The following is a 21,823-nucleotide window of genomic DNA, read 5'->3' on the forward strand; positions in this document are numbered from 1 at the left end:
CTGCTTTGAAGTGGAGGTTAAACCTCCCCTCTCTTCCCACCAGTCATGGGCTAGATAAGTAGAATAAAACCTTCTTTCCAGTCCAGTAGGGACTGATCAGGATTCCTGAGCTGGGAGCAGCATTAACTCCTTTCCTCCCTCAAATATCAGTAACTTTACATAATAAAAAAGCAGCCTTTTTGCTTAATGACGCTGAAAAGGCATTTGATAGCATTAATTGGACATTTATATTTGAGTTACTAGTTCAGATGGATATGGAGGGAATTTTATAAGCAGTCTAAAAGAAATATATATTAATCATTCTGCTTAATTAAAAATTAACAGAGGAATAACAAAAAAATTTTTCAAATTTATAAAGGGACAAGACAGGGATGTCCGTTGTCACCACTTTTATTTATTATAGTATTAGAATTTAAAAAAAAAAATCAAATCAGAGGAAACTCAAAAATAAAAAGAATAAAAATAAAGGGAGAAGAAATAAAAGTAAGAGCTTACGTAGATGATGTAGTAGTAATATTAGAAGATCCTATAAACAACATAGAATACCTAATGTGTGAGTTAAATCGTTTTGGCAGATTCTTGGGTTTTAAAATAAACAAAGGAAGGTCATGGATATTGTCAAAAAATCTAACCAAAAAAGAGGAAGAACAATTAAAACAAAAATCAGGTTGTCAGATAGGAAATAAGATAAGGTATTTCAGAATTTGGCTGTCTAAGAATAATATTCTAAGAATATTCTAATAATAATAATAATAATAATTATTATTATTATTATTATTATTAATTATTAATTATAATATTAATCTATATGATAATAATTATAAAATAATATGGAAAAATGCAGGAGGAGTTGTATATATGGAATAAATTAAATCTATCTATTGTTGCCAGAATATCAGCAATAAAAATGGCCATCCTTCCAAAGATTTTATTTTTATTGATCAACCTACCAATTAATATTACTTTAAAGATGATAAACAAATGGAATAAAGAATTATGAAAATTTATTTGGAAAGGAGATAAGGCAAGAATTAAATGGATTAATCTGAAAGAAAACAAAGAAAAAGGAAGATGTGCACTACCTGATTTAAATGTATATAAATGAGCTTGTAATATAACAATAATAATAATAATAATAATAATAATAATAATAATAATAAGTTTTATTTATAAACCGCTATTCCACGTTGATCATAGCGGTGTACAGATAAGAATTGCAATGACAAATACAAAATACAGGGTAAAAATTGCAATACATAAATAAAACTTCAGTAAAAACATTTCAAAATTACAAATTAAAACCATACATCAGATCCAGGCCAGCTAAATGCTCTCGATAATACTGTACATATAGGGGGGAGTTGCATAATATCAAGGAACATCGGGGAAGGCTTGCCGAAATAGGAATATGTTATGGATACAAGACTGGATCAAACTAGATAACAAACGAACGTTAAACTTGGAAGGGGCTGAAGTATGGTTTGGTATAATAAGATGACTGTGAATAAAGATTTCTATAATAATCCAATGAGAAGGGAAGGGCATTAATGGAAACATGGAAAATTATAAAAACAAAATTTTATTTCAAAATTCCATTATGGGTTTCAACGCAAGAAGCTTTTTTAGTAGGTGGGTTCCAGGGAAAAACTGGTTGAGATATAACGACTTAGTTAAAATCAGTGAAAAACAAGGAATTAGCATAGAAACTGAACTAACAGAGTTAGATGAAATAATAATGAAACCAGATGTTAAAAAAATATCAAAATACTATAAATTGTTTATAAATAGAGAACTAGAGAGAGAACCTAGAAAGCAATATATGATAGAATGGGCAAAGGATTTAGGACATACAATCCCACTAGAAGTATGGGAGAAAGCATGGAAGAGGACAAATACATTTACCAAATGCCAAGACTTGCAAGAATTTTTTTTAAAAATAAGTAACAGATTGTATTATACTCCAGTGAGATTGAAAAAAATGTTTGAACTAGAAACTGATACATGTTGGAGATGCATAAGATAGAAGTTCAATGGTCCACATGTGGTCGAAATGTGAAAAAGTTAAAAATTTCTGGGATAAAATACATAAAATAATACAAGAAATGTTTAATATAAAATATAAGAAAAAACCTGAGTTATAACTATTGAATATGACATCGATTTTAAAAATAGAAGATGAGAAAAGACTGTGATGAATAATATTATATCTTGTTACATTAGCAAGGTTAATAATTGCCCAAAATTGGAAATTAGAGAATGAATTAAATATAGACGAATGACTATTAAAACTCAACAAGATTATACATAATACATAAAGATTCAGAGGGGAGAATTCTGGTAACAGAAGTCCTGATTGGGGGGAAAAGAATAATAATAATCAATGTGTACGCCCCATTTGAGAAGAAAGATAATTTTTTCTGTACATTGAATAATTATCTATGCGAAGTAAATAAAGACAATATTATTGTTGTAGGAGATTTCAATGGTGTCATTAAGCCAATGAGAGATAGAAAATCAAACAAAAAAATTGATCAGAATCAAGGGAAACTTCCAAAAAGTGGAAAGGACCTAATAGAAAATCAGGATTTAATAGATATTTGGCCAAAATTATATGGAGATAAACAGGGCTTCACTTTTTTTTCTGATTGTCATCTATCACACTCAAGAATTGATATGTTTTGGGTTTCCAGAGGGCTGATGCCTAAAGTTAATAGGATGGAAATAGCGTCAAGATCCTTTTCTGATCATAATCTTATTGAATTATATTTACAAGAATGGGATAAGAGGAGCTATGAATGGAAGCTAAAAGATGAGCTGTTACTAAATGAGTCTTTTGTAAAAAAAATGAAAAAAGAAATTAGGCTTTTCTTTGAAGAAAATGACAAGGATAATATGCCAATAAAAACGATTTGGGACGCGGGGAAGGTAACAATGAGAGGGTTATTAATTCAAAGATCATACGAAATAAGGAAAGAAAAACAAAGGAGATATAATATAATATTAGATGAAATAAAAAAGAATGAAGAATTTTTAAAATTACATCCGCAAAATAAGACAACCCTAAACAAAATCAAATTGCTTCAGCAACAATTAAGTTCAAAAATCACAGAAGAAATTGCAAATGAACTAAAGAAAGTGAAACAAAAACATTTTGAATCTGCAAATAAGATAGGTAGATGGCTGGCGATAAAAATAAGAAAAGATAAGAAAAATAAAATAATAGATGAAATTAAATATAAGGAGCAGGTTACACATGAACAAAATACAATAAGAAAAGCCTTTCAAGAATATTATCAGGAGCTATATAAAGATGACGACCCTTTAAAGGAAAATAACAAAGAAATGAAAAGCTATCTAGATAAAAGAAAAATAGGAAAAATACCTGAAAAATATAGAGATAACTTAAATCTACCAATAAGTAAAGAAGAAATCTTATGCGCAATCAAGAAACTGAAAGATGGGAAGTCACCTGGGCCAGACGGTTATAGCCCTAAGTTCTATAAAATATTTAAGGAAGAGTTATTGAATCCGCTACATAAGTTACTAAATTCCATAGCAAAGAAAGGAATTCCAGCCTCATGGAATAACGCAACAATTGTGGTTATACCTAAAGAAGGTAAAGATAGACTTTCAGTGAAAAATTACAGACCAATATCTCTCCTGAACACTGATTATAAAATCTTTACTACGATACTAGCGGAGAGGTTCAAAAATGTTTTGACTAAGGTAATTAAAAAGGAACAAAATGGTTTTCTACCAGGGAGACAGGCTAAGGAGAACATCAGAGTACTAATAAATATTTTGGAACACTACAACATAAACAAGCAAAAGAAGCTCGCTTTGCTTTTTGTTGATGCCGAAAAGGCATTCGACAATATAAAATGGTCTTTTATGTTTGAAGTGTTAAAAAGAATGGAAATGGGAGAAAAGTTCATAGATAACATTAAGCAAATATATCTTTATCAATCTGCTCAGATAAAAATTAACGGGGAAAAATCAGAGCCCTTTAATATCTATAAGGGCACTAGACAGGGTTGCCCCCTTTCTCCATTGTTGTTTATTAGTTCGATAGAGGTTCTAATTAATGCAATAAGGGAGAATACAAAAATAAAAGGCAACAAAATAAAAGGAAAAGAGAGGAAAATACTCGCATATGCAGATGATTTGGTAGCAATTTTAGAGGAGCCGTCAAAAGGAATTGAACACCTAATGTGTGAATTTAGAGAATTTGGCAAATTTGCCGGTTTTAAAGTTAACAAAGAAAAAACACATTTACTCACTAAAAATATTGAAAAGAAAGAAGAGGAAAAACTAGGTAAGAAAACAGGATGCATAATATCAAAGAAAACCAAATACTTGGGTATTTGGTTTACCAACAATAATAGGGAACTTTATAAAAACAACTATAAAGAGAAATGGACGGAACTACGCAGGGATCTTTTGAATTGGAATAAATTAAGGTTATCAATTTTGGGGAAAATCTCCCTTATAAAAATGACTCTATTGCCTAAACTTTTGTTTTTGCTCTATAATCTACCAATTATTACTAAGGAAGAACCCTTAAATCAAATGATTAAAGAGATAAGAAAGTTTATTTGGAATGGGGGGAAACCAAGAATAAAATGGCAGGTCCTTAAGGATAGTAAAGAGAGGGGTGGGGTTGCACTACCTGATCTTAAATTGTACATGTGGGCCTGCAAATTAAACTGGATCCAGGAATGGATTAAATTGGAAGACGTGGACTTGCTGGCGCTAGAAGGTGAGGGCTTAAAACGAGGATGGCATGCCTATCTATTATATAAAGACCAGAAGCTAGATAAGGAATTTCGAAGTCATTATATAAGGAGGGTTTTAATATCAACTTGGGGAAAAATTAAGGAGAAATTTTACAACAAGCTGCCCTTATGGACCTCGACACAGGAAGCTTTTTTTACAAAAAGAAATTCAGAGTCGAAATGGCTCACATATGGAATTATAACAAAGATGGATAAAAAGAGAAAATTAATACTAAAAGAAAGAGATGAGTTACGTAAGGAGGGACACAATTTAAATTGGTTGGAATATGCACAGATTAAATTAAAATTTAAGGAAGACACCAAGACCAGGGGAATAGAAACGATAATAAACGAACTGGATGAAGTCTGGTGGAAACCACAAAAAAAGAAAATAACAAGATTTTATAAAATTTTGCTAAAAAGAGATTTGGAAAAAGAAATAATAAAAGAAAACATGATAAGGTGGGCGCAAGACATAGGACATAATATAGCATATGAGGAATGGTTAAAAACGTGGGAAAGAACAAATAGCTTCACTGCCTCCCAAGCTCTCAAAGAAAATTTTTTCAAAATCTCTAACAGGTGGTATCTCACACCAGCAAAAATCAAGAAAATTTATAAATTACCAGAAATAAAATGCTGGAGATGTGGGAAATGTGGAGGAACACTACTACATATGTGGTGGACATGTGGAAAGGTTAAAAAATTTTGGCTTAAGGTACATGAGATAATTCAGAAAACATTTTCATTGCAATTCAATTACTCACCTGAATTTTATTTGTTAAATATGTTATCAGCGCTAGACAGAAAGATAGAGAAAAAATACTGGAGAGTATTTTTATATCTGATTACGGCGGCAAGACTCGTGGTTGGAAAAAACTGGAAAAGTAACAAATCTATATTAATAGAAGACTGGATGATAAAAGTACAAGAGCTGAAAGAAATGGACAGACTAACAAAAATCTTAAAAAATAATTCGGATACGGACTTAAAAGAAGAATGGCTCCCTGTTTCTCTGTTCTGGGGAAAGACATTTGACATAAAACAAGATGTATTTTTATAAAAACAGAAAGAGTCAGGGGGGAAAATGTATAGGATTGGAAGATATTGATATAGGGCTCTTTCTTTTTATTTTGGTTTCTGTTTTTCTTGTAGATTAAGAGTTAATTGGTAATTATGTATGAGGTTGCCTACCCCTGTATTAGCAGAAAGCACCAAAAGTTATGAGCTAAGTAAACCATGCATCTCTTCAAAAAAAAAAAAAAAAAAAAAAAAAAAAAAAAAAAAAAAAAAAACTCAACAAGATTAGAGACATGGACAGACTGTCATGTATGATAGATGACAAGAAACTAGATAAAGTGGGGAAAGAGTGGTTACCGATAGTAATGTATTGGGGAAAAAGGTGGGATATTGACAGAAATTTGGTACAATGAACTTCTGGAAAATATTATAAGAAAGGGGAAAAAAAATAAAATAAAGAAAGATCATTGGCCAGGAGGAGTAAATCATTGCAGGAAAATCAAAGTTATGGGAAGAAAAAATAAAATAAGGAGAATACGTTTAGAATACGTTCCATCATAGAGGAAATTGGAGAGAACACTTCATTAAATTTGGGAATGATATAAAAAGGTATCACTATCGAAGATTATGGACAATATAAGCATGGGTCCTCTTCATATCATCTTTTCAATGTTTGTTTTTTCTTTTTTCTTTTTTCCCCCTCATATAATGTCATGATAAGATATATTGAGAATGGATATCAGGATATATGGAGAATTGTTTAAGGAGATAACTAAAATAAGAACATTATATATGTATACATAGGAATGTATAAAATGTCAGAAAGAATCAAGAAGAAAGGAGACAAGTAACATGTAAAGAACATCAGTATTGGGAAGTACAAAGACAAAGAAGGCAAAGAATGGAATTTTGTTATATAAGATAATAGAACATTAGCAGGATAAGATATTATTATGTGACAATACAATATGTGAGATTTTAATTTGATTATGAAAAAAATTAATAAAGATATTATGAAAGGGGAAAAAACAAATATCAATAATGTTGAGCAGATTGCCGGACAGAATAGAGGCTTTAATCTCATCCTCACTTCAGTGATGTTGCTGGTAAAGAAAGTACTTGGGGGCGACTCTTCTTGTGTATCTATTTCCTTCTGGTGTAGCCAGGAAGATACAGCAACAATTTCTTTGACTAATGTCTGATCAGAAGCAAGGAGCAAGAAATTAGACTAGTCATCATTTTGGTGGTCAGACATGGAACACCACACAAAGTTCAATATGTTGCCTTGAGTCCCTATATTGGGAGAAAGGCGGGATATAAGAAAATAATAATAATAATAATAATAATAATAATAATAATAATAATAATATGGTGTCTACACTTAGCAAATAGGAGAAAAGAAAACATAATGCAAGCAGAACATAACTAGATAGTTACATTCAATTCTGATTTGTTGGGTGTATAATCTGTTTTACTCAGCGGAAAATTCCAGAATGTTTCAACAAAACTGCATATGTTGAAAATACCAAAAATCATATGCAGAATGCACAGTCTAGTCAAAATATTGTTACGGAACTGAATATTTACAAGATCTTATTTCATTGTTTATTCATATTTCTCTAAAGATTTATCAAACTTAGAGCATTATATTATTTTATTGTTTATGGATTGCTTATCTTAGTTTGGCCAAACATAGGCTGGGCATATTTCTGTTTATTTGAAATATATGTTGTGCTAGTTTATTTAATGAATTTTGTCATTTCTTGAGGAAATTAATATTCTTATTTTCCCTTTTTCACTGTACAGCTTCATATTCACCGATTCAGCCTCACTCTTTGCTAAAGCATCAGCAGTCCTCTCTTCAGTCTCCACCTTCAAAAATTTCCCACCATCAGTTGATCTTCCAGCAGCAGCAAGTTCAACCAATCACACTCCAGCTTCCTCCAAATCAGGAAACTTCTCCATCACATCACTGTGTACCACTCCAGAGTCATGCCCTCCCTCCACCTCCCAGTAGTACCACATCACAACATTGTACACCTGTTCACATCCATGCCCCCCTGCCTCCTCCACTTTCTCCAACTCCATCCCAGTCCTCACAGCAATCAGTGGTAGTATCACCCGCACCACCATCTTCTCCCAGTCAGTCACCAACCATAATTATCCATCCCCAAGCTCTTATTCAGTCACAGTCACATCAACTAGCATCATCAGCACTTCAGCCAGAGCATAACCAAGCACAAGTTGATGGTAGTCCAACAGAACCAGTACCACAGTCTGCTAGTCTTCCACCCCAGCTGACATCTTCCCCAGTAGTACATATTGGGTCTGCTGATCCACCTTCCGTAGTGTCCACAGGACAACAGATAACATCTCCAACAGCTCATCCACAGTATCCAGCTTTACAACCCACACCAATTCCAGTTGCAACTTCTGCACAGATGACAACATCTCCCACACACAACCAAACACTCCCCCTTCCTCCTGTGCAGTCTTTACATGTACAGCCTGAAATTTTGTCCCAAGGTCAGGTTTTGGTGCAAAATACATTGGTTTCTGAGGAGGAACTTCCTGCTGCTGAAGCTTTAGTACAGCTGCCATTTCAGACTCTTCCACCTCCCCAAACAGTTGCAGTAAACCTTCAAGTACAACAGGCAGTACCTGCAGAGACCCCCGTGGTAAGCCTCTAGTAACTTCCTTCATAGTTGCAATCTTATGTTTGTAAATAAAGTTTTTCTGTATAGAACATACAGTGCACCCGTGTTTTACATGGGTGTGCACCAGAAGAGCCCTTCACATTCCCCTGAAGAATTAATGGGGCACACGCCCATGGTGTATGTGTGCTACTGCACTTCTGTGTGCCATGTGCACGGGCCCCATTACCTCCAATGGGGATTCAGCATACGCTGATTTCCCCTTACACGGAGGGATCTAGAACGGATCCCCGCATAAGGGGAGGGCCCACTGTAGTTATAAGATTCTAATGGGATAGGTTCTACAGTTAATTACATAGTGTTTGCTACTCTGAGAGGTAGCAATAGCAGCTTCATTTATATACCACTTCGTACTGCACTGAGCAGTCTCTAAGCGGTTTACAACTTTAGCTGAGTCGACCCTGAGCCCCTAGCTGGGACTGAACTCACAACCTTACGGTTTGTGAATGGGTGGCTGCAGTACCGACATTTAACCACCTGCTCCACAAGTATCAACTTGAGGAGTGGAGTAAAAATGACTGAATAAGCAAATAAAAATGACTGAATAAGCAAAATTATGCTCAAAATTCTGCAACATAGATTCCAACCATACATGGAGAGAGGCATCCCAGATGTCTAAGTAGGATTTAGGAAAGAAAGAGTCATTAGAGACCACATTGCAAAGATACAATGGTTGGGTTTGGGGATTAATTCCTTTAATCGTAATTTTAACTGTATGCTGTGTTATTTTATACTGTTGTAATCTGCTTTGATTCCTTTGTGAAAAAGCGGAATATAAATATATTATTATTATTATCATTATTATCATTATTATTAATGGAGCACACCAAGGAATTCCAGAAGAAAATCAGCATGTACTGATATTAGAAATCTTAGATGGAGAAAGAGTAATAACAAAAGGCAAAGAATGACAACAAAAAATTCATAATTATTTTCATTTACTATATAAAGGGGGGGGGGGGAATAAGAGAAGACCAATTGGAGGAATATGTGGTTAAGAAGGGTCTCCCATGGTCTTTAAACAGAGGCTGGATAGCCATCTGTCACGTATGCTTTGATTGAGAGTTCCTGGCAGGGAGTTGGGCTGGATGGCCCTTGTGGTATCTTCCAATTCTATGATTCTATAGCAAAACCTTTGAATGCATAAATCATAAAAGGCTGTGGAACGCCCTTAAAGACATGGGAGTACCAATAAATTTAATTGTCCTGATGAGGAAGCTGTACCCAGAACAAGAGGCTACGCTCAAACTAGGACATAGAGAAACAGAATGGTTCCCAATTGGCAAAGGGGTCAAACAAGGCTGAATCTTATCACCCTACCTGTTCAACTTATATGCAGAGCACATTATACAAAAAGCAGGTTTGGACACAGAAGAAAGAGGAGTGAAAATAGGAGGAAGGAATATTAACAATCTAAGATACACAGATGACACCATAGTACTAGCAGAAAACCTCCCAGACCTAGAACAACTACTGAGAAAGATCAAGGAGGAAAGTGCAAAGGCAGGCTTATTGTTAAACATTAAAAAAAAAATAACCATGGAAAATCTACACAATTTCAACCTAGACAATTAATAGAAATAGTAAAAGAATGATCATACCTGGGATCAAACATTCACAGGAACAGGAACTGTAACCAGGAAATCAGAAGATGATTGGGGAGAGCAGCTGTGAAAGAACTAGGATCTAAGATCTAAGAGCTTTGGAGGCGCAGTCTGTACTGCAGCCACTCACTCACAAACCACAAGGTTGTGAGTTCAGTACCAGCCAGGGGCTCAGGGTCGACTCAACCTAGCATCCTTCCAAAGTTACTAAAATGACAACCCAGCTTGTTGGGGGCAATTAGCTTACATATTGTAAACTGCTTATGGAGTGCTTAAGTGCACTGATAAGCTGTACAGAAATGTACTTACTTACTATTGCTATTGCTGTATAAAATGCACAGATATACAACTGAGCACAAATGTTAGAATCATACCAGCCATTGTATTCCCTATTATCATGTGAGAACTGGACAATTAAGAAACAAGATGGAAGAAAATTAATTCATTTGAGATGTAGCGTTGGAGAAGAGTGTTGAGGATTCCGTGGACAGCCAAAAAACCCTAAACAAATGAGTCCTAGAGCAGATCAAGCCAGAAACCAAAATGACAAAACTTAGGCTTTTATATTTTGGATACATCATGAGAAGATTATTAGGAAAAAAACAATAACACTAGGAAACGTGGAGGGAAGCAGAAAGAGAGGAAGACCACATGTTAGATGGATGGACTCTATTAAGGAGGTCATGAATATGAATTTGCAGGAACTAAGCAGAGCAGTGGAGGACAGAGGGAGTCTTGGAGATATCTCATCCACAGGGTCACTATAGGTTGAGATCGACTTGAAGGTAGTTAACAACAACAATAAGCAAAAGTGTATGGACAGGAAGCAGATGAAGCAGTAACCATTGTAAAAAGTGGTTTTCAGTTATCCTTGACAATCAAATAGGAAGGGGGTTAAAGTCAAATCATCAGCCTTTTAAATTATCCGGTGTATAATTCAGTATGCATAGTTGTTTTCTCCCTTTTTTATTTTGTCTTCAAAACATTTCTCTACTTCCAAACTGCCAGAGCACTCTACAACAGAAATAGAACTATAAAATACAGGAATAATGGTGTATACACAACATAAAGCTGGCAGAGCAAAAACCTGCAATAGCATGGTGTAGGCGGGGTTGGTGTGGCCGGCTGCATGCTGGGTAGTGAAGTCTTTTTCGCAACACGTGTGCAACAAACTTTCCACGCAGGGTTTTGCAAGAACTGTGACTTTTAATTGTAACTAACAACCACAACTTAGTGCAACTCTACTCTGGCTTCCGCTCCCCGACGTCCTCCGGGTGCTTCTCCCCTCGGGTTGTCCGACCACCCGCGTGTTTTTCCAGGGGTTCTCTCTCGGCCTTCTCCCACTCCTGCGGTTGCGGCCCTTGCTCCCAACGACTCCCTTTGCTGTCCCACCATTCACTCACTAAGCCTCCTGCCTCTTGTCTCCTCCAGTGTTCTTCCTCTGGAAAAGGGAAGTCCCCTTCCTCTCGGGGGTCCCGCAGTTGGAGAGTCTCGTGGGGCCCTGGTGGTCTTGGACTTAGTTTGGTTTGCAGGGACACGGGCCGTCCGGCCCTAAGAGGGCTACGAGTCCCTGTCTCGTCCTAACTCGACCGCCTCTCCCCGTACGCACCTCTCCCTCTCCTCTTATCCTTCTCCTTGGCTCCTCCTCTCTTTCCTCTGGCCCCTCCCCTGGGCTCTTCATCCTTATTCCCTCCACCTGATTGCTCTCTCCTCCCCCAACTCTCTCCTCAGGCACCTCTACTCTGCTACATATGGTTAGCTGAAATACAAGCATTATGTAACCATTAGTGCAAGAGAGAATGTGTGCATATTATCTGTAGAGTAATGATCGAACAATGGGAAACTGCTGTATCTTTTCCATCCTTCACTTGTACTAACTTTGAAACTTCATTTCTGCTGATGTAGCACAGTAATCCCCCTGTGGTCTCCTAAAGTCAAATAAATGATTGAAGACCCATGTGAATTTGTTACCAATAATTGATATTTAGAATGTCCTGGAATGTACTGTTGCTATTTAGAAACCATGTGGTGTTTCAAGATGTAATGAATGAAATTATGACTGAGATTACACCTAGCACAACAAAGTCTGAAGGCTCTCAGTTAATCTTTTATCCCAAAAATCATTGTTACACAGCAAAATATAGTGCATGTGAATATTCAGGGCAATCAACAAAATCTAAATTATCAACAAGTCTTTCTTTTAAAAGTGTTGTTGGTTCAATGCAGATTTATCAAGTAGATGAGATGTGTGAGGAAGATATTCCAGAAGAATCAGATTGTGTCCGTATGGCTAGGACCCCTACTCCACCCACCTTGTCACCACCAGCTATAAACAGAGAAGATCTTTCCTATGAGGAGCCTTTTTCAGGTAAGGAGTATTAAAAATGCATAGATATTTAGGGAAATTTCTGGTTTCTAGTCCTCTTCTCTCTTTTTTCTTTTTTTTTTTAGTACTAGGCCAGATTACACAGCAGTAAAAAGAGCATATCTGAACTCTTTTGTGTTAAACTACAACATCTTAAAAGCACAAGGTAAAATGAATTCAGGGAGAGAGAATAGGGAAGTCTAGTCATCAAGCCAAATAATCAAGGTTAAACCAAACCTTGACAGTTGGCATCCCAGGCTCCTAGTCTAAGACAGGAGCCTTCAGTTGCTTGCAAATACTGTATATTTCTGGCTCAAAGCACCAAAAACAAAGAAAGTGGGAAAGTCTGTTAGGCCGGGGTCTTTGGGGGCAATTGTCTATAGAAGCCTCAGAAACATGCATTTATATTAACATTTTTTTAAAAAATCAGCAAATTTTTTCGTGTGCCCTCCAATTTTTTTAAAAAAGTGTTTTCCATTTGAAAATTTTGTCCTACATTTGTCCTGGTTTATTTATATATTTAATTTTTTTAAAAAAATTATTTAATTATTTATTTTTTGGCTTTGGCCCCCCAGTTGTCTGAGGGACAGCAACCCGGCCCCCAGCTCAAAAATGTTGCCTACCCCTGGTTTAAAGCATCATTGGAATCTTTTCAGGACAAAATGGAAATTTCACAAACTGTGATAAAATAGCCTTGTAGTGGGAAAGTCTATGGTAGATGAGTAGTTCCTTAGAATTTCAACAGCTGTAACGGCAGACATCTTATTAAGTAGCAGAGATGAGCTGGAAATGTGATTTAGTCATTTCATTGCCTAAGAGGGTTTTGATGCTTGGTCAAAGGTAAATTCTAGAAATAGCCAGCTACTGTCTAGAAATTTCTAGAGCTACTATATCCCTAACACTTGCAAACGAGATGTCTGTAGCCAGCCATTGTAAATATTTCATGGTTATATTTCAATTCTCATATTGTAACCAATCCCCATTTTTGCCTTGGGTTCCTTTGGTTTGGTGACCGATATGACAGTCAATGAACTTACCTGAACATATACATTTTAAACTGGGTATAATTTAGTTAGTTCCCATTTAAATAAATGTAACTTCACGGTTAACTCTGTTATTCTCTGCAAGCATAGATTAAGAGCCAGCATGGTTTAGTGGTTTGAGCATTGGACTCTGGAGATTGAGGTTCAGTTCCCTGCTTGGCCATGGAAACCCTCTGGGTGGCCTTGGGTGGGTCACACCCTATCAGCTCCAGAAAACCCCATGATAGGTTCGCCTTAGGTGTGCTATAAATTGGAAACAACCTGAGGGCACATAACAACAACAATAAATTAAGAGAGCCAGGAATATCAGTAACTGTTCAAACTGTAGCATCATATTATGTTCATACCTGAATACTAGATTACCAGAGTTAATAGTAGTGCACAAGAAGAAGTTGGATTCTTCCCACATTCCCCCCAAAAAATCATCCAGAAAAGATCTAAAGAAAGAAAACTTCACAACCAAACAAAATGAATTTGACAAAATACTAGAAGACAGCTAAGAAAAAACAATTTCTAAACTTTATAAATTATTAATAGAAAGAAATTTAGAACAAAACATGATTAAACATTTTATGATCCTGTGGGCCCAAGATATAGGAAAACCTTTGGAATTACAAAACTGGCATTTAGCGAGATCAAGAACTTTTCAGTTCACAAAATCTCAGAATATCCATGAAAACTACTTAAAAATGGCCTATCGCTGGCACCTAACGCCAGATAAAAATACCAAATATATATATTAAAAAACAATCACAACTGCTGGAAATATGAAACCACAAAGGGATCATGGATCCACATATGGTGGTATTGTCAAAAAATGAAGGAATTTTGGAAAAACAGCCATCTACATATATGTAAGATCCTAAAATTAAACTTTAAATAAACTCCAGAAGTGTATCTGTTAAACATGACATACAAAAATCAGACCATCAAGCAAGCAAGAAATAGAAACAAATTTTATGTATGATTTCAATAGCAAAGATTAGCTTTGCAAAAAAGTGGAAACAAAAAGAGACACCAAACATTGACAAGTGGCTAATAAATTTATTAGATGTTATTGAGCAAGATAAGTTAACACAAATATTAAATGAAAAATCTACAGATAAAACTGAGAAAGAATGGGAAGAACTGATAAAATTATGTAGAAATAAGTGGAAATAGGTATAGACTAATAGTCAAACATCAAAAGAGGTAACATAAAATAAGTTTAAATAATTAGTTTACACCAACTGGAGAAATGCATAGAAGTCTGTTCAGAAAACGGAATAGCCCATTCAGAAGACAGAATATAGAAGAAAAAGAATAGTAATAAATGGCTTGATATCTGTAATAATTTTATCGTATTGAACAGATAATATTTTGAAGTAAAGTGTTTATTTTTCTATTCACTTTGAATATCTGTTAAACTGTAATATTAATAAAAGCTACTGCACTGATATAATATTAAAATATGCAATTTATTGCAATAAAAATAAAGTACCAAAAAAGGCCAGAAATGGTAGATCTCAAAGGAAGAATGTTGGATTAGGTTAGGGATGGGGACCAGTGACCCTCCAGGTGTTGTTGGGCTGTAGCTTTTATGATAGCTTGCCATGGCATGTACTGGGTAGAGCTGATGAGAACTACATTCCAGCAACATCTGGAAGACCATGCATTCCCTGTGCCATGAATAGATGAGCCATTGGATTTGCACAGCAACAAGAAGACAGAAAAAGAAACACGTGCAACTTTTCCATCCTTAAAAGCCTGCACACCAATTAGCATAAGTAATTTATTTTTTGTTTGTTAAATGCATAGAAATTAGTCTACATTTAGTGTAGCAATAATACGTAAGGATCTTGAAAAACTGTCCAGGCCAGAAATTAACATGATTGGACTCTCGACTTTCAGTATTTTGTCCAGCAACAAATCCTATGCTATGCTTTAAAAGTTATCCTGATAAATCACATGTCATAGCTTAAAACAACCTAATGCAGTTTCCAAGATAGTACTGCATATGTGCAGGCTCTTAACTAAACATGGGCGAGAACACTAGACCAAGACTATATTACCTTATGAATTTGTCCATTGTGGAAACAATTGCAAAAATTCAGTCATGAATACAAATACAGTTGGCCCTTTGTATCTGCGGAGAATCTGTTCTGGACACTGCCACAGATTAAAAAAAAATGTGGGACCCCAAACCCCGATATTTCCAATGTAGTTTATTCCATGCAGTTTATTTCAGGCAGGGTGGGACTGTGCTTCCAGGTCCTGCGAGCTGAACTCCAAAATTTGAGAGAGAAACAGGAGAAATATGAAGACATTTGAACTTAAGTTGTTTTTTAAAAAATACATTACCTTTTTTTCCAGAACAAGATGGACATCCTTCAGTTGCTTCATCAGTCAGCGCTTCTGTAATTAAATCATCATCAGACCCTTCACATGCTTCTGTTCCACAACCACCTCTTTTGCTTCCAGCAGTCACAACAAGAAGTAACACTGCACCAGTGTATAATAGGAATCCTTGCATAGAAAACAAACTTCCACAGGCTATCGTTAAGCCACAAATCCTGACCCATGTTATTGAGGGCTTTGTAATCCAAGAGGGGTTAGAGCCATTTCCTGTAAGTGTAAAATGTAATGCTGAGCCATTTATGTGTGGTATGTTTTGTTTAAAAAGGCAATGTGTTGTTGGTAGTTGGGGCTCTTGCTTTATTGAAGCCTTTTCCTCTTAGTAACTTGCAACAAATGGAGCTTGTTGCTAGTAATGGATACCCATCAAAAAGTCTGTTAAAAATGGGGTTGTTCATTGATTTAGGTTTGTAGCTTCCCAGTGTCCTGAACCTCAGGTATGAGGCTGAGAACAACCTCTCACTGAGGCTCAACAGAGCCACTATATATCATGTTATGTAGTACTGAATTCAATAGATTTATGGTCTGGTTTACTAGAAAAGCAATGTTAGATAAAGGACCACTCAGATGCTAATGGATAATTTCTTTAGCCAGTGAAACTGTGCATTCTGAGCCTGCTGGTTCTTACTTAAACAAAACCATGAGAACAAAATATATAAATCATTAATATAATTTGATGATGCAATTCATGTTGAAAATTCATATACTGTATCTTAGACGCGTTACAGACAGGCATAAGGGACGTCCTTAGGACGTCCTAGGTTTAAAAACGGGCGTCACTTCTTGACGCCCCCAAGCCTAATACGTCCTGAGGACGTACAAGATGGCGGCAACCCATCTACATGGGGGCCACCATGATGGCGTCACGAACGCACCACCTCCAAACGAGGCAGTGCGGACGTAACGCTGTCGCGCCGTGCGAGGGCGCTTAGCACGCCATTTCGTCGGCGGAGGAAGGAGCTCCGAAATGGAGCTCCTTCCTGGTCTTGCATCCAGCGACACAAGGGAGAAAGGGGCCAAGCGGCCCCTTTCTCCTCCTCCTCGCCGCCGCGGGGTATCCTTGGGGCTTGAAGCCCCAAGGACACCCCTTTCCAGGTCTCGGGGAAGTGGCCTTTTGCTGCTTCCCTGTGGCCTGGAAAGTGGCGGATCGGGCCTCAGCGGCTGCCGCTCTGACCACTGAGGCCCTGATCCGGCGGGGAAAGGGGCGGGTGCAGGCCGCCGCTTTTCGGCGGTCTGTAACGCGCCTATGAAACAGAGCAAATATACATTTTGAATATAAAATCACAAGCTGTAAAATAGGATTATTTAAAATTAAAACAAAATCTGTAATATTTAATCTTCTTTTGAAGAATACTGAACTATTAAAGAAAATAATAGTGATAAAGCAGATCTTACAAATAAATATAACATACATAATTTTCACCCCACCCCCAATGTAAATGAACATAATAATTCACATAAGGTAAAATTTCCTGGACAAATGACTACCTTTAGTTTTTTGTGGGTTTTTCATATTTTAGAAGAGTTTGTTCCTTATGTTTTACCAGCATCTGTGGCTGGCATCTTCAGAGAAAGATGAAAATGAATCTTGCATGCGGAACATCAGGAACAAACTCTTCTAGAACATGGCCACATAGCCCAAAAAACCCATAAACAACTATGGATGCCAGCCATGAAAGCCTTCACAATGACCACCTTTATCAAATATTTTATGCAAAATGAGTTGATACTTACACTTCTTATATTTATTATTGTGAGTGTTTGTCATGACAGGAATGATCCACAAGAAGTCTCAAGTCTTAAGTATACCACTGCGGGGCGGGGGGGGGGGGTAGGGTAGAGGAGGTGCAGCCACAAGCAAGTCAAAGAGTTCACTTCCATTTTGATTTAAGTGCAATTTTTTTGTTATATCAAGTTTATTGAAACAATACATCTTCTCAACCCATGAACTGGTTTATTCCAAACAAAACATAGGTTGGAAACACACTGCAGAAATAATTCAGTTTGAGATCACTTTAACTGCCTTGGCTCAGTGCTAGGAAATGGTGGGAATTGTAGCTTGTTGTGGCACCAGAGCTCTCTGAAAAGAGGCTAAATGTCTCACAAAACTATCGTTCCTAGAATTGCCTAGCACAGAGCCAGGGCAGTTAAAGCGGTCTCAAACTGGATTATTTCTGCCGTACGTTTTGGACCAATGCTAAGACTAATGACATTTGTTGGGTTTGGATGGAACAACAAGCTGTGATTAATTTAAAAACAGAAGTGATTGATCTCGTTGTGAGGGAAGAGTAAGAGCAAATGAGCTATCTCTCTGTGGCTCATTCCACTGAGTGTAAGTTCACTATTTATTAAAAATAAAAAATAATAATTGTAGGCCACTTTGATAGCCTTTAGGGCTGAAGGGCAGGGTATAAAAATACCATAAATAACTATTCTGTTTTCACTTTATAAAAAGTAACCAAAAAAAAATCTTGCACAAAGATTTATTTGTTTGCATAAAATATTTTATAAGGATGGGAAGAGATTTATTGGGGGGACTATGAATGCTTGGCATGTTAAAATAGTTTGTTTGAAAGATTTTGTATATGCTTTTGGTACTCATATCTTTGCTGTTCTTCAGAATAGAACTACTGAAACAACACTACACTAGATCAATTCACAAGCCATCAGTAATTGCTCATCAGCAAGTTTCCAGTGAATAACACAAATACAATAATAATGTAGCACAAATATGTTACTGTACCTGTCCCTGGCACAGCAGGAAAAAAATGTTGGTCCACCACATCAGATATCTTGAGAAGCACATCGTAAGAAGTACAACCTGTCTTCTCTAAAGTAAATCCCACTGATCTTAAAAGGATTTACTCTCTGATAAGTTGATAGTAGATCACAAGTTTAGTTTTACTAATGTGTTTCTCTTAATTGTTCTGTTTTACAGTTGATGCTATGTGTTTGCTATTTACAGTCATTCTGCTCTTCAAGTTTTAATATGGCTTTTTCATATCAGTGTCATTACTGAATTGTTCATGGCTTATGCTGAAGAAGAATTAGCAGACTTGAAACACTTTAGACCAATATACCATTATTATTATTTTGCTGCACTTTTGCGGTCTTCTCTATTTTATATTTTCTTTCTATTGCTTATATTTCTCTCTATTTCTTATATATCTTATATTTTTAGATTGTAAGCCTGAGGGCAAGGAAATGTCTAATTAACAATTTTTAAGCCACTCTGATAGCTTTTTGGCTTTAGAGCGGGATATAAATAGATGATGATATTATTATTATTATTATCATTATTATTATTATTATTATTATTCCCATCTTTTCTTCACTGAATCAGTGTGAGGAAGTTTCACATGCTCATCCTAGCCCAATTCTCAAAGGTAAATGTAGACAAAAAGGTTTGCAACCCTCCCAAGAGATGCTCAGACTGGGATTTGAGCAGATGTCCAAGGAACAGAATTCCACACTTGTTGGGCAGCCACTTTGTACATTTCTTGGCCCCTTGTATAGAAGATCCCACTGACTGAGTTTTCATAGTTGACTGTAGAGGCTGTGATGAAGCATAGATGAGGAGGCTGTTGTTTAATTATATTGTTAGTGGTTTAGGTTTGTAAATAGTTTTGAGATCACAGACTTTGTTTTAAATGCTTTCTTTCTAGCAGCTAATTGTATTTCTTACCTGTGGATTGCTGAAACAAAGAATTAATAATTTTTGTTATTGTTTAGCAAACATGACAGTCATGTAAGCCGAAACACATTGGTTCTGCAAAAAATTTGCATGTCCATAAATTGATGCCAGATTGCTTTACAATTGATGCAATAGTGACTTTGATTATTGGAGCCAATAACAACCAAACAATGATATCTTTATTGGGCCAACCAAAATTGGCCACCTCTAAATGTTTTTTTATTATCGGAGGTTTTCTTTTTTAAAAAACAAAGCTCTTCTCTCTGTTTTTTTTTTAAATCAGAATTGGAATTAATGTTGCATTTTAATTCAGGTGGACAAGACCATAAAATATTACTTTTATTTTAAAAGTTATTAAAAAGGTTATAATAAAAAAGAAGAAAGCCCACAATTAAAATACATAGATGGTTTGGGGGAGCAACATCTGTATTGAAGAAAAGTCAAATTAAACATTTGTAAACTGGAGTTTCAAGGGAATCTGGATTAGTAGCTGTAGCACACTCAAAGAGGGTGTCCCATGTTCACCTTTACAATCCTCACTGACCTTTAACAGTGAAGATCAGGTGTTCTCTTTTTACTATATGTTCCAAAGAAGAGAGAAGAGTAGAACAATGACATTGCCATGTTCTTAGAATTAAACTCCCTGCTTCTGGGTATTTCTGACCTAAATTGATAGTTTTGTCCCTTAAACCACATAACAGATCAAATCAGTTGTCAAGCACACCTGATTTTCACTTTATCTTTTGAAATTTGGAGAAAAAGAAGTAAACATGTAGAAAGTATTCAAAAGTTAAAGATTTTTTTAAAGTATATATGTGTTTAAGTGTATTTTCTGTTTCATGAGATTCAGGGGGCTCTTCCTCTGCCTGTTTTTTTTTCTGTATTATTCATGCATTGAAGGAATAAAAATAAGCAGTGGAAGATAACCAATATCCTGTGACAGGCATGGAAGAATACATTTGTTGGTGAAGTGGTTCAAAAGATGTTGGATAAAGTTTTAAAACTCCATGGAGAAAAACATACCTGTTTTTCCATTGTATCAAGTTTTGATATTTTCTCTATGAAATTTCAAAGCCATAAATGGAAGACTGAAATACGCAAAATGTCTTCCAAATGTAAAACAAACTTCTTTGCTTTGTTTTTTCATTCCTCCATCTTAAAGTCACCCACTTTCTTTCTTTTTTTTCATTTTGATATGGACCATCATTCCTCCTGAGGTTGCAGCTAGTGCCTATCTTTGTAAATTAATGTATACATCTATTCTATGCCTGTGTGATGTATTTCACAGAAGTAGAGAGGGGGATAAATGCATGTTCAGACCTTGTAGACTGCAAGGCTACATGTATTAGCATGCACTTTCTTTTATCATGATAAGAGCTTTCTCTTGTTAACAGGTAAGTTCTTCATCTCTTATGGTTGATCAGCCTGCAAAAAAGAGAGCCCTAGTGGAAGGACAGGTGATGAACGTTATGTGTGTTGAGCCAGAGCTACAGAACAATGCAAAACATGCAGACAACTCATCAGACACAGAGCTGGAGGATATAATTGCTGAAGGTCTGTACATCTTATTTACTATATACTGAAAAACTATTTCTCCATTCCCAGCTGCTTTAAATATGTTCAGTCAAATGTTAAATATGACTGAGTCTACATAATTTTTTCATCATTAATTTTATATGTATTATCCTATTATTTCTTAGATTGTACACCATAGGCAGGTTTACTCTTATATATTTATTGTTTTTATGTACAGCACTGTGCAAATCTACAGTGCTATATTAATAATAATAATAATAATAATAATAATAATAATAATACTGTGTCCTAAGATTTCAGATTCTGTTAGGAGAGAGTTTCCAAATAGCAGTTAGTCAAAAACAATGTTACATGTAGATGTCAAATCTTATTTTATATTGCATGCTGTTAGATTATCATCCCAGTCTACATCAGATGGCATCCACAAAATACTGTGGTAACTGAGCATGCACCAGCTGTGTTCCTCAGTCTTCCTTGCTACATCAGTCAGCTGCATGTTATGGACTCATTGTTTTATGATGACTGTAATATCTGTGCTACAAACTCAGATTCCATTAAGTTCGGCTTGGTGAGGTGAGAACCAGATTGACACAGACATATGTCTTTCATTCTCTTCAGCCTGACAACAGTGAATTATGTTGATTATACAAGTGAATATTGCCATTTTAGCAGTTCATG

General features: G+C 35.8%; 1 protein-coding gene across 2 annotated transcripts in view; it reads left to right on the forward strand.

Moving 5' to 3' along the window:
• Positions 1-21,823, forward strand: part of LOC149318019 (polyhomeotic-like protein 3) — an 89,731-nt gene that overhangs the window by 49,930 nt on the left and 17,978 nt on the right. For both annotated transcript variants that reach the window (XM_089508865.1, XM_089508864.1), the window contains exons 8-11: positions 7,602-8,473; positions 12,340-12,481; positions 15,874-16,127; positions 21,004-21,163. In XM_089508865.1, the coding sequence (XP_089364991.1) occupies positions 7,602-8,473; positions 12,340-12,481; positions 15,874-16,127; positions 21,004-21,163 (1,428 nt within the window). The remainder of the gene's footprint in view (positions 1-7,601; positions 8,474-12,339; positions 12,482-15,873; positions 16,128-21,003; positions 21,164-21,823) is intronic.

Source organism: Sceloporus occidentalis, unplaced genomic scaffold (genome assembly GCF_023333645.1).
Source record: "Sceloporus occidentalis isolate IW3139 unplaced genomic scaffold, rSceOcc1.0.p SCAF_2, whole genome shotgun sequence".
Taxonomy (NCBI): domain Eukaryota; kingdom Metazoa; phylum Chordata; class Lepidosauria; order Squamata; family Phrynosomatidae; genus Sceloporus; species Sceloporus occidentalis.